At 45.0% G+C, this 12,977-nt stretch overlaps 1 protein-coding gene across 2 annotated transcripts; it reads right to left on the bottom strand.

The window, feature by feature from the left end:
* Positions 1-7,323, bottom strand: ALAS1 (5'-aminolevulinate synthase 1). 2 transcript variants are annotated; one of them, XM_035547006.2, is made up of 10 exons: positions 7,007-7,323; positions 6,177-6,383; positions 5,077-5,232; positions 4,770-4,992; positions 4,123-4,307; positions 3,331-3,510; positions 2,993-3,157; positions 1,624-1,892; positions 956-1,118; positions 1-389 (listed from the first exon to the last, which is right to left on the bottom strand). In XM_035547006.2, the coding sequence occupies exons 1-10, from the start codon at positions 7,203-7,205 to the stop codon at positions 229-231; spliced, it is 1,908 nt and encodes a 635-aa protein (XP_035402899.1). In that variant the 5' UTR covers positions 7,206-7,323; the 3' UTR covers positions 1-228. The 2 variants fall into 2 exon arrangements, with proteins under 2 accessions (XP_035402899.1, XP_035402900.1); XM_035547007.2 differs by lacking the exon at positions 5,077-5,232 and having other exon boundaries at positions 4,770-5,007; positions 7,007-7,277.
* Between the last annotated feature and the right edge of the window lie 5,654 nt (positions 7,324-12,977).

Below are 12,977 nucleotides of genomic sequence, written 5' to 3'. Positions count from 1 at the left end.
TGAAGGTCAGCAGAGATCACTTTTTATTCCAGGGATGCCCTTTTAACCACTGACAATTCATCTTATGGAAGCTGAATATGAAAAATAAAAATACAACTAAACAGTGGCTCTAGAAATTTATTTTCAGAGCTTAGTGCTTTAACTATGATTAAAATGCTTATAAGCAATTTAAAAATGCTACTGACTGGGTACTAGAACTAGATGAGAGTAAGATTAACACCATTACTTTCATGCACTGACAGATACTAATTTGCTCATTCCACTGAAGTAAGATCTTTCCCGTTCACTCATCGCTTCAAAATGTAGAGGTCTTCTACAGAAGTTACATTCAGCTGATGAGTGTGGTTTCAGCTCCAGACCAACATCCTTCCATGTAGCCAGCAGTTTTTCTGTTATAAACAGAAAAGTTCAAGTCATATAACATCAAATCACTTTAGAGAAGCAGCACAACAGAAGCATCAGCATACCTATTCTCCTAGCAAAGAAAACTATAAGAATTGTCTGACACAATGTGACTGGACTGCAGTAAAGCCTTAACCTTAAAAAGGTATGCTCATACTACCTCTTCTGACAGGATACAAGAGTAACTGCTTCCCCCATAAAGATCAGTGTTTAAGACAGATTAAAAGCTCAGCTGAGCACAGCAGATTTCTCTGGACACCCCTCCCCCTTCTAACAAGTAAAGATTGGTTTGGACAATGCAAACAGATCCCCAGAAATGGCTGGGATAGAACCAGCTGTATGCAGGACTGCACTGGGCTCGCACACTATTCTAGGTCACAGCATGCTGGCTTTCACAGGTCATGCTCAAAGCCAGTTAAGTACAGAAGTGTGCTATGTATGCTGCAGCAGTGGAAAGACATTGCCCAGCTAATACAATTTAAATTTGAACTATTTCCTAGTCTTTAATATTGAGAGTGTATAAACAGCCCAGAGTTTCCACTGCACCACTCACCAAGAAAATAACTCATCATCTGAGGGGTATGGTGAGGTGTAGGGGCAATACGTAGCAGCTCTTCTCCACGGGGGACTGTGGGGTAGTTGATTGCTTGGACATAGATGCTGTGTTGGCTCATTAGCCTGTCACAGATCTCTGTATTTTTAGCAGCATCTGCAACCTGAAATTCAAAATCATAAAGTTTTAAGATTAACAAAAACATGTAAGGTAGCAGAGTTGTCGGCCCAACTTTGCCAGCCACAAGTCAAGCATGACTAGGCTTCCTTGTGCCCACTAAACAGAACATGCATCAGACAAAGACTAAAAGCTTTTACTCTAGTGCCCTCTGGGCCTAAGCAGGTAACTGTTAATACCTGAACTCCTCTTCTTTTTACTGGCTTATTACCACTATCTTTGATTTCTCTATACTGTTAGATGGTAGGTTTTGTACACTACCATTGTGCTTTACAACATTTTTATCAGGCAGAAGTCCGCTTAATCACAGCCTTATTCAGACAAGGAAGGTAAGCCAGACTCCTAGCACATCACTGCTGAACACTATGGCAGGTTTCAACTTTGCGAATGTTTATTAATACCTGAAAACTTCATTAATACCTGGAAACAATGTGATCACAGCCATGAAAACAGGCACCGTGGTCCTGTGTCATAGACATCCTAGTACTCACCCTTACTGGAATGATGTGACTTGGGCAGTGCACCACAGGAAGCCCTGCATCCATCAACATTTGTCTCATAAGCTTCACATTGCGTTGGTGCTGGCGCCTCAGCACTTGCCCCTCCGCACTCTTCAGAGTTCGGACAGATTCTAGGGCACCAGCTAAGAGCATGGGTGGCAGGGATGTTGTGAAGATAAAGCCAGCAGCATATGAACGAACAGTGTCTATCAGGGAACTTGTACTGGAGATGTATCCTCCTACACAACCAAATGCTTTGCCTAAAAAAATAGAAAAGTAAATCATCCCAACTTATTCCTTCCACCCATTAGAACAGCTTGAAGTATCAGGGCCTTACTTCATTTTCACTTATAAGGAGTGAGTTATTTTGACATTAAGTACACAGCAGGCAACAGTTCCAGCCCCCCCCCCACCTTGTATTTACTCAGCACATGTTGCAGTTTTGTTTTTAAAAACTGTCCCAGTAACAATTGAACTAGTTATTACACAGCAAGCACAGCTCAAGATCATCTCAAACATTCAAATTCTGATCTGGGGGAAGAACTTTTAAGTACAATCATCAAGCACAGACTTCTGTCGTGACCCTAGAAGATCAACACTAAGTCTCTCAGATTTAAATTAATCTGTTCCAGAGATGCTAGAAATAGCCTACACTCCTAAGGAACACACATTATTGTTACTGTGGTGAATACAAGTCCCCCTTTTCCAAACAAGGCGGGAACGCTCAGGTACCAGAACAGAGCAACAAATAAAAACATGGTGTCTGGTGAGGAATTCTATTTTTATTAGGCTGTAACAAGTCAGTAAGAGTTTGAGACATTAGCTTTCCTGGTAAGTTGTATGTTTGGGAAGCTGTTTAGAAAAACCTTTCCAATTTGCAGCAGTAAACTTACACCCAAGCCTGCATTCTACTTTGATAATAGCAGTTGCTTCAGTTCTTGCCAAGTCTTTTTATGTAACTCCCCATCTCAGGTTTCTGGATTAGGAGCACTCCATTTCATATAAATGGACCAAGTACTACTAAGTATAGAGTACTACCTTACTATCTTTCTCACCTGAATTTCCTCAGGACTTGTACAATATGTTACAAAAAGGATTTTTTTGCTAGCTTGTTAAAGTAAAAATGCTGCCTTTGCTGATTAGTAAGGCAAGGTAAGTAGCTTAAATACTTTCCAAAATGCAGGACATACTTAAATCCTTTGGGCTTTCTGAAAAACACTAACCTCCCCCCCCCCCCATAAATCCTTAGCAAGTTCATTTCAATAGACTGATTTTGAGTTAACCCACTTAATTTGGCTGCTCAGAAGCTTTACTGCCTTAGAATACATAAGCTGCTGTGAAACCACCAGGCCATGCATACCAAGCGTTCCAGAGATGATGTCCATCTTGTGCATGATTCCATCCCGGTCTCCGATACCGCCACCTCGAGCTCCATACAGCCCCACAGCATGCACTTCATCCACAAAAGTGATTGCTCCATGTTCGTGGGCCACATCACACAGCTCTTCCAGAGGACAGACAGCACCTACAGACCAAAGCACCAATAGGCAGCTTAGGATTCCCTGTATTCAACTTGGATAAACATTGGGCTAAAATGCTGTAAGGGTTTAGATAAAAGAAATCTACTTTTAGACCCAAAACACGGATGATTTGAGCGCTGACTGCACTGGAAGGAGAGAGGAGTTTATGCCACCTTACCATCCATTGAGTGCACAGTTTCAAATGCAACAATTTTAGGGGTAGATGGATCAGACTTCTTCAATAGTTCTCGAAGATGGCTGACATCATTATGGCGAAATATGTGTTTCGGTACCCTGCTGTTCCGAATCCCCTGGATCATGGAGGCATGGTTTCCAGAATCAGAGTAGATCTCACAGCCTGAGGGAGCAACCCAGTTACAAGTCAAGTACAGAAAGCACCAGCTAATTCCCAGCATCATTTCACACATGGTAAGTGCTCAAGCAGCAAGAGAAAGTTCTAGAAAGTTCTCTTGGCCAGAGGAAAAAGAGAAAAATCATAAGGCAAAAATAGTGTTTGAGGCTTATTTTGTGCCTAAACCAATAGAAATTTGAGCCTAAAGAAATGCAGAAGGGTTCTTCCAAGTCCTGAACACTTTATGTAAAAACTTCTGGAGTTAAAGCAAACCTGTCCTGAACTACATCAGAGGGAGACAAATTCACACCCCCAGGTATAAGGACACTACATCCCTGCTGCCTCATTTTCAGGTAGAATTTAAGTAAAAGACCCAGGGCTTTTTGCTCAATTCCTTCTGCAGTTCATAGCAGCGAATTCAGTCTCAGTATGCTACAACTATGACTAGCACGAGCTGCACACAATTTATAGCATTTAAACAAAATATACTCTTCTGGTTGAGTAGGATGAACCCCCCCCCACACACACACTTTGGGTGGACATTTGCAAAACATACTCCCAACTGCTCAGTGCGAGTTTGTTTTTGTGGTAAATACAAGATGCACTTTGAGATCTCACCTGGCAGCATTTTAGCTAGAGTGAAGAGGGTGGAATCATTGGCTACAAAACAGGAGGAGAACAGCAGTGCTGCATCTTTCCCATGAAGATCAGCTAGTTCTTTCTCCAAATCAACATGAAATTTGCTTGTTCCCGAAATATTTCTTGTGCCTCCTGCTCCAGCACCATGCTGTTTCAGTGTATCCCTGCAAAGGGCCCAACGAAAGACAGTGTTACTGAGCACCACAGACAGATAGCAGGATCATTGCTCAAGACATTCTAGTACCTAATCAATATTGTCTTAAAATGGAACTGGCTGTCAAAAGCTGCTGTTAGTTTTAAGGTCTTGAGCAACCAGCACAACTCAGGGGTTCAATAAGCTAAGGAATCAGTACAGCTACAATATACGATCCAGTTTGTCCAGTAGTATTTAGAAGTTTGAGGAAAAAAATCAAATGAGGTCATGGACTGGCGAGTAAATAGTATTTGGTTCTACAGCAGTAATAATTTATCTACTCTAGCTCAAGAGGAGCTTGATTATAACAAGAACAACACTAGAAGCAGGTTATGTAGCATAGTGCAGAGGTCAGTTCTTCAGATGTCTTCCTACAAAAGCTTCTGCAGAGCACCCTAGGCTTGTAAATGACCCTTAATACGGCACTACTCACATAACTGCTCCACACACACGGGGATGACGACTCATGCCCAGGTAATCGTTGCTGCACCAGACAGACACCTCCTTCTTGGTGATCAGAGAATCAGAGTAGTCATCTGCCATGGGAAAGATCTGTGCCTTTCGGTTCACTGTTTTGAATACTCGATAGGTGTGATCTTTCTTCTTTTCATCTATCTTTCTCTCAAAGAACTGATCGTACTGGAAGGTGGATACGGCTGAAATGAGACAGACTTCAGCACACAGGAAAAAAAAAAATCACAAGGGATCAGGTCTGTGAGGGTTTTGCTATATTATCTTACATTTTGGCAAGTTATCCTGAAGCAGATGAGACACGCTCTCAGGTCTTTGCTTCAGCATAATATCGTTAAACCTCTTGAGCAAGCCACTCTGCTCTTCTCCCTCTGTCTCAGTGTTCCTCACTGGGGAAGTAGTTGTTACATTGGCAAATTCTTTACCTACAGACATCAATGAATTATGTCAAGCTGATCAGTTTAAAATAGAGGTTGTTGAGTTGATTGAGTTGAGTTCAGCACTGCAACATTTTAAGTAGCTTAACTCTTCATTCTTTAGAAAGCACATACCTGAATCTAAAGACTCCTGCTGGGATCAGCTACTGCATCTGCTTCTAACTTTGCATTGTATGAGACAAAAGGAAAATCCTTCTAATCAATGACAACATTTGATGTAGTTACCTTATAGCACAATTGATTCATCATGACTCAAAAACCCACCCTATAGAGCTACAGCACTCATCTGAAAGTCAGTACATAGGTAACTGAAGGCAGAATTAAGGTTGGCAGCTTCCTTTCCATTCTAGTACTTTGTTCTGCTAGAAAATAAAAAGAAGACAGGCTTCCTTTCTGAGACAGCCAGCAAGGTTTTACAAATATTGGTGAAAAGTTCCTTCCTTTGAAGGACAGCCCTTCTACATCAGATTGCAAGCCAGCCTGTAACACCCTGTAGTTCTATAAACCAAAAACCAGTTAGTTGCTAACTTGCTTTCCAGCCTGGATTCATTCTGCTATTTGTGTAATACCCTGACAGCGTTTCTTCTGTCTCTGGATATACCACCCTCATTTATACCAGCACCCTGGTAAGGCTCTCTTCAATCCCAAGCACCTGCTTTGGGTGCACAAACAGCTTGATTCACACGTTTAGAACCAGGGCATCAAAATATAGTCTAAAGAATTCCTGCATCAAGATTACCGAGGGCAATCACCGCACAACCCTGCAGGTATGCCATTAACACGTGCATTCCTCAACAAGTTTTTACTGCAATTTACCATAACCCTACCCACACAGGGTAAGCAGCAACTGTCAGACTTGGCACACAACAGAGGAAAGTCAAGCACCAAAGGTTCTAGGAAGGAGCCAACACTTTGGCACACACAATACATACCTTTCCTGTCCGCCTGCATTTCCTTCACATCCTCTTGAAGTTCAATGCTGGCTTTGCAGAAGACGTTGCTGTTCTTGTGGCTCATCTGAGCTGCCAGGAACGGGCATTTCATAGCAGAGCTATGGCCAGCAGCAGCAGGCGGGTGGCCAGCAGGTGGCTGGGATCCATCTGTACTCTGCCGGGCCACATCTTTGGCATTTTTGCCCTCTGAGGAAGGCACAGAAATGAAAGCACTTCAGTTTCATCATTTTAATAGTGACTTGAGCTTTCCTATCCACTATTCTAGCAAATAATTTAGCACAAGCCACTAAGAATTATTTAACTAAGTGCTCACATCTTATTTATACAAGTATGAACACCCAGTGGGCACCTGATTTAAGATCCCTGATGCAGCAACGTACCCTTCTCAGGATAAAAACCTCTCCTTCATCCCAAAAGGGCAGATTTTTATTTCGAAGGCTTCAGTTGTTTCCTGCCACCCCTTCGCTGCCTCAGCTCTTTGTCCTCAGTGCCAGGGCAGGAGCGCCCCAAGGCGCGGTACCAAGTCCAAGGAAAAGCCGCTCGAGCGTGAAGGAGGCCGACGGCCTCGCCGCCACCACGCCAGAGCTGCCCGTCCCTGATCTCCGAGACGGGCTGACAGCACCCGCGTTTAATCACCGCGGGCGCCCGGGGCATTAAGCAGCCCTTATCGAGAAAGCCGGCCCTTCCAGAAGCTTCTCCCGCGACGTGCCACAGCTGCCGTTCAAGGGCAGCTCGGCCTCTCCGCGGCCGCAGGGCCCGATCGCGGCCCCCGGAGGCGCCGCCTGCCCCGGGCGCGGGCCCTTACTCACCCGGCTGGGCCGCGGGGGTCTCCCCCGCCTGCTGCCCCCGGGCGGCGGAGCCGGTTAGGCCTCGGGCGGCGGTCGGGGGTGCCGCCTCCATCATCTTGGGGCAGTGCTGGGCGTAGAGCAGCAGGGAGGGCCCGGCCTTCTGCAGGAAGGCCTGCGAGACGCGGGCCAGGAACGGGCAGCGCCGCACCACCGCCTCCATCGCCTCAGCTTCCTCGTCGCCTACAGCTGACAGCCCGGAAGTGACGCCGCCGCCGCCTACCCGGCACACCGCCCGCTCAAGGGCCGCGCCGCTGCCCCTTATATAGCCCCGCCCGGCGCCACGCAGGCGCGCTGCGGCCAACCCGCCGCCAAGCCCCCAGGGCGCAGGCGCGGGAGCGCGTGGGGCGGGGCGTCCTGAGGGGGGTGGGGGCGGGGCCTGGGGGAGCTCGGCGGGAGGGGGCCGTGAGGGGGCCGTGAGCGGGAAGCGCCCCCGCTTCAGAGAATCGCAGAATCACGGAGTGACAGATTCGCAGAATCACAGAATCATCTAGGTTGGAACAAGACCACCGAGTCCAACCTCTGACCTAACACTAACGAGTCCTCCACTGAACCATATCACTGAGCTCTACATCTAAACGTCTTTTAAAAACCTCCAGGGACGGTGACTGACCCACGTCCCTGGGCAGCCCATTCCAATGCCTCACAACCCTTTCCGTAAAGAAAAAAGCCCAACTTCTGGGCTTGTGCCTGGTGCTCGGGCGCCCTTGGTGGAAACCCAGCGCCTCCGGTGTCCCCTGGTGCCTGTCCCCCCTGCCCCGCAGAGCCCTCGAGCAGGCGGGGGTCTCGCTGGTGGCGGCAGGACCCCGGCCCTCGCCGTTCTGCTGGCAGAGATGCTCAGGCTGCCTCGTTTTTGAGGCACGGTGCCAACGGTCAGGGTTTGGAGGTTAATAATACCCTCGTGAAAATGGCAGTGGCAAAGCGAAGTCGAATCTTGCATCCTCCGATTTGCAGTGAACGTTGAAGTTTATCTTTTTTTTTTTAGAATATTTACAAGCGGGTAGTAATAAAAGGACTTCTCCTGATAAATCTGGCTATCCAAGCTGCCATAGTGCTAATTCCCGTAAGGGATATGCTAACTTCTGAAGTGTGGAAAGAACAGAGAAGGAAGATGATGCATTTCCCTCGCCCCCATCTTGCGAAATAATGATTTTACAGAAGACACGATTTGGGCAGAGTGCTGCCAGGCCCAGCCTCACATACCTCTTACCCAGGCAGGAGCCAGCTCTAGGGCCCTTTGAGGCAATGTACTTTTCGGAACAGGTACAAAGGTTTGAGGAGGGCTCCTAAAGATCACTTTTCCTCACAAGTCACATAGCTGCTAGAAGGCACTCATAGTAGGGTGGTGGGGGAAATACAAAACTGACATAAAACTCACTACTGAACTGAAGTTTGGGTACAAAAGGCACACAGGAAGCACTGGTCAGTATTTACATGCTGCAGATTAATCTTTAGACAGCTCCTGTGTAGGAAGGCAGGGGGAAGACTAGCAGGATATTTGCCTGGCCCTCTTCCCTTTGTTACTGACTTGCTTGAAGGGTGCTGGTCACAATATGTAAACATGATCTAAGTAAGTAGATCCAGAGGAAGGCAAGCGTCACAAATGCTGTTCAATAACAGGCTTGCTGTCAACTTCAGCACGTTGCTAAACTCTGGAAAGAGGACGGAATTCTGCCCTCTTCATGCAGCCCTAAGGAAGTAGACGACTTTACAAGGCAGAGGCATGGGATTTGGGCTTTAATAGGGCTAAATGATTTTTTAAGCACAGTTTGCTTGTTGCTTATTAGGAATCTATGGCATTGTTTAATAAGTCTTGATGAAGACTTAAGAAGTCAAGAAGTCTTGATCTTAAACAACTCATTATTCCAACAACGTAATGCAGAAGTTACTATTAAGCAATAAGCTTTCTTTCATCAGTGACCATCATTAAACTAAACTAAATAAATAAATAAAACAATGTAAAACAGTTTTATTTTGCTCTGTAAATACATGATTGAACTAAAGCTATGGCATTTGACCTCAGCCTGTATAGTAGTTGTGTTAACAGGAGTCTTGGTCACCTGGTAACACAAGGACTAGGCTTCAATTTATTAGTCTAGCCTGCTCATGGAGAGTGCTCTCTTTTTGTCACTGGCTTTCAGTTAGTGTTACGTCCCTTAGCTGTTTGCATTTTGCAAAATACAATAGTTAAGCACTTCAAATTTAAAGATACCTAATCTGTGTTTCAGATTACCACTCTTCAATGTTCAACCATCAACATCTGTCTCCCTACCCCAAATCTTTGAATCACATCGGTTATTTTTAAAAATGAGGAAACATCACAAAATTCTACTGTGCAGATATCTGGTGAGTGTTCCTAGAGCAGAGTTAATGTCTCTGAACCTAAGGGATTATTTCTGTGCAATGGATTAATTTTGGTTTTAACAATGGAAATCAAGTCACATAAGCTTAATTTACAGAATGTTGATGGTATTTTTCTTTCTCCTCCCACTCCTCCCATACTCAGTGACTATGATGCTTGACTTAGGAGGGGCAGAGGGAATACTTGTTTCATTGTAAGATGCACCAGAGAGGTGTTGTGCAAGTACGCTGGCAGAGGACTGCAGCAGAGCACAGAGCTCATTGCTTGTGGACACCTGCCACAGCAGGTTCAATCCCACAAAAATCTGATAATGCTTCTTTATCCTGATTATCTTAACAGCAGCACCTTAGCATGTTGCAAGGTTGAGAGATGAAGTAAATTAGTCTGTTCTGTTGCTGGAATTCAGAAACTTCTGGTTTTGTATTCAGAAGTGTACACGTCAAGTAGGAAGCCTGAAGAACATCTGCTTTTTACTCAAACTTGATTCAAGGTTGGAAGCTGAGACAGTGACCTTGGCTACAATACAGAGATCTCCAAGTGAAACAGAGCTCTCAGCTTTCCTATCAGACTTCCCTGCAATCTGTACTATTAATCAGATGCCATAATAACACTTATTTAGAGCTTGGTTTGGTGAATTTATTTAACCTTGTACGTGACAGGAGTTGCGCTGAGCTAAACAGCAATGGAATGCCATTAACTTGACCCTGATCTTGGAGAGTTGCCGAAGGAACATGTCGTTGTCAGTGCACAGAGAAGATTGTGAGCTCTGCGACCAACAAAACGGGGGAAAATCAGGGGAAAAGGGTGTCTTCTCAACAATCCCCGAGTATTGCCAGAGTTTATATGTTGGAAGTAAAGGAAATACTAACAAAGCTGCCATTAACTAGAATTTCTTAGGGTTTCAGTGGAATAGTTAAATGGTATTTTATTGCTGCAACATATTACTGTCATCCCACAGGGCTAAGGAGAAACTAGCTTGGACTGCCACACAAACACCCTTTGCCATACTCCAATAAAGAGGAGCCACAAAATGGGCAACACCATTTTGGCTGACTGGAGAACAGGGAGCCCATCCTGTGAGAGAGTGGGCCTATGTAGCCTGCTCAGGGGGAGCTAGCAGGTATGGCAGACAGGGGAGATGGAACGGCTGCCTCTGAAGGGGTGGAGCAGCATGTCATAGAGCAGGAAAATTATTTAAGCTGAAGGGATAGCACTGGTGTGAGAACAAACTTAGTCAACTGACCTTCAAAAAGTTTGGGTTGGAAGCTGGGTAGTTCCTAGCCATAAGCATGTTTCAGAGCAGCCTTCTGGGAAGAGTCCCTGAGATGCTGCGTACCAGCTGGCTTCAGCAGAGGAAGATGGATCTGCGGTGTAGGTCAGGGGAAGGGCTCAGCCACCCCGAGAGTCTCTGCTGATTTTATCTTTTTTAAGCCCATTCCATTCTGATGATTTGTCCATTTCTTTGCTAAATAAGTTGCAAAAGGGGAAAAAAAAGGTTAAATTCCAGCAATTTGGGAGATGGATGAGAAGCCATAGAATGTGTTTCCCATATTGAAATTTAAATGGAAAAAAAAATCCCCTACTGCAGGGGTTTTCTGCAGTTGTCCATGAATAGTTGCTGTGGAAGATGGTCTCTTTTCATGCTACTGGTTTATCAGGGAGGCTCAGGTGAAAGGTACGTTCAGTACTTCCTTCCCATTCCTCATCTCTTGGGTAAGTTTTCCAAGTATTCCTGGAAGCAAAATGTGATGCACAGGTGTGTAACCTTCACCCAGTCTCACATCTGTCAGCAGCTAGCTCCTTTCTTGGAATTTTAATGGATTTTATGCTTTTAAGGGAGCATTTAGGTACTTCATGAGAAAAGCAAGAGTCAAAGCCCCTCTATACCCAGCTTGTCCAAATGAAAGCATGTAACATTAGCAACATTTTGCCCACTTCTCAACTCAGATGCACACATTCCTTATTTTTTCCCACCCAGTCAGTGTCATGAGAGGGCAAGACAGAAAAACAATTCTCCCTCCCCACGCACAAGCCACTGTCTATATTGAGAGCTGAATCTTCTAAGGGAGTGGATATGAACTTGACATCTGGATTTAATCCAGACTCAAATTCCAGGCTTAGATCTGAGAATTTTCATCTCCAGTGCTGAGACCAGCATTTCTTAGAACTTACTTTACCTTTTAAGGCAAAACTTTAGAGTTGCAAGAGTAGCATAGTAACAATTCCTCCCATGCTGAATTTCTTTAGCAGATTTTCCTCATTTGAATCCAGTGCCCTCCATGTCTTTTTCACATTACGGAAGAGGAAATCTCATTTCTCTCTAGGACCCTGTGATCACCAGAGAATTCAATCTGTCTGGAGGAGCTATTAAATGCTGAGGCAACCATGATCTGTCGAGTGACTGAGCAGCACCCCTGATTTTTAGGCACAGGTGAGACAAGCTTCTTACCCCATCTCATGCAAACAAGCACCAAGTTGTTTTTCTCCCCAGTGTGCTGGATGTCTTCTAAAATTGATGATCGGCCTGTGAGTCCTCACAGGGTGTTGGGTCAGGGCATTTTTGCCCGTTTGCCAGGCCCCAGGTAGTTCCCGTGAATGTGGAGGGGTTCATTTACTTGGCAAAGTCCCATTACAGGGGCATGACTCACACACACTCAGCTGGGACAGCAGAAGCTGATGCCTCCCTCTTACAGGTACCCTGCCCTTCTGCTGCAGGGCACCACTCCCTCGTGGGGGCTGCTGCAATTTAGAGCCCAGCTGATTTATCTTGATTCCAGAATATCTCCTTGACTTCCCTCAAGTTGCTTCAGATTTGGAAATCTGAGAGTCTTGTTTTTATCTTGCATCCTCAACTTTGTCTAGCTTTGTGCAGTACGCAGCAGGAACTCGTATACAGCTCTTTCCATCTGCTGTGAGCTTTGCCTTACATTTGCCCTCACTCTCGTTTGCTCCTCTCTCACCTACCAGCAAGGTTAGTTATTGAGGTTTCTTTCAGCAAAAGTCTAATCTTTTCTTATGCATCTGGTATTTTAATTTCTTCTGCAAGGATCAACATTTCAGTGAAGTAAAGAGTAGAAGCATAGCAGAACAGGACACCTGCTGATGACATGAGAAAGTGAGGGAAACCCCCTCCTGACTAGACCCAACCCTTGAGTTCCTGAGTGTGGGTTGTCCCATGAACGAGCACACACTGAGGCAACAGGACTCTTCTGTTATCTGCATGGCTTTTCCTCTTATCCAGTGTCGGATATTGCTTGTCTTGAAATTGTCTGAAGAACTGTCTTGGAGAAAGCAAGCAATAAACAAAGGGAAGTGTAAAGCAGTTTCGATCTTTTATTGTTTCCATCTATGGCCAGCAAAACTTTATAATTACAAAATTAGTTGTTATATTTAATTGTTAGTAATATAAGTTGTTATAGTTGTATAATTAATTTGAATTAGCTTCTTGAAAGAAAGAATCCAAAGGGTGATAGAAAGTGGCGAAACAGGAGAGCGGAAGGATGCCTCACTAAGTGGAGATGTTCCAGAGATCAAAAAATAGGGGAGCACAAAACATCACAGGGCCAAACCCAC

Source organism: Cygnus atratus, chromosome 10 (genome assembly GCF_013377495.2).
Source record: "Cygnus atratus isolate AKBS03 ecotype Queensland, Australia chromosome 10, CAtr_DNAZoo_HiC_assembly, whole genome shotgun sequence".
Taxonomy (NCBI): Eukaryota; Metazoa; Chordata; class Aves; order Anseriformes; family Anatidae; genus Cygnus; species Cygnus atratus.
The sequence above is the reverse complement of the archived record's forward strand: the minus strand, read 5'-3'. Positions and strand labels throughout refer to the sequence as shown.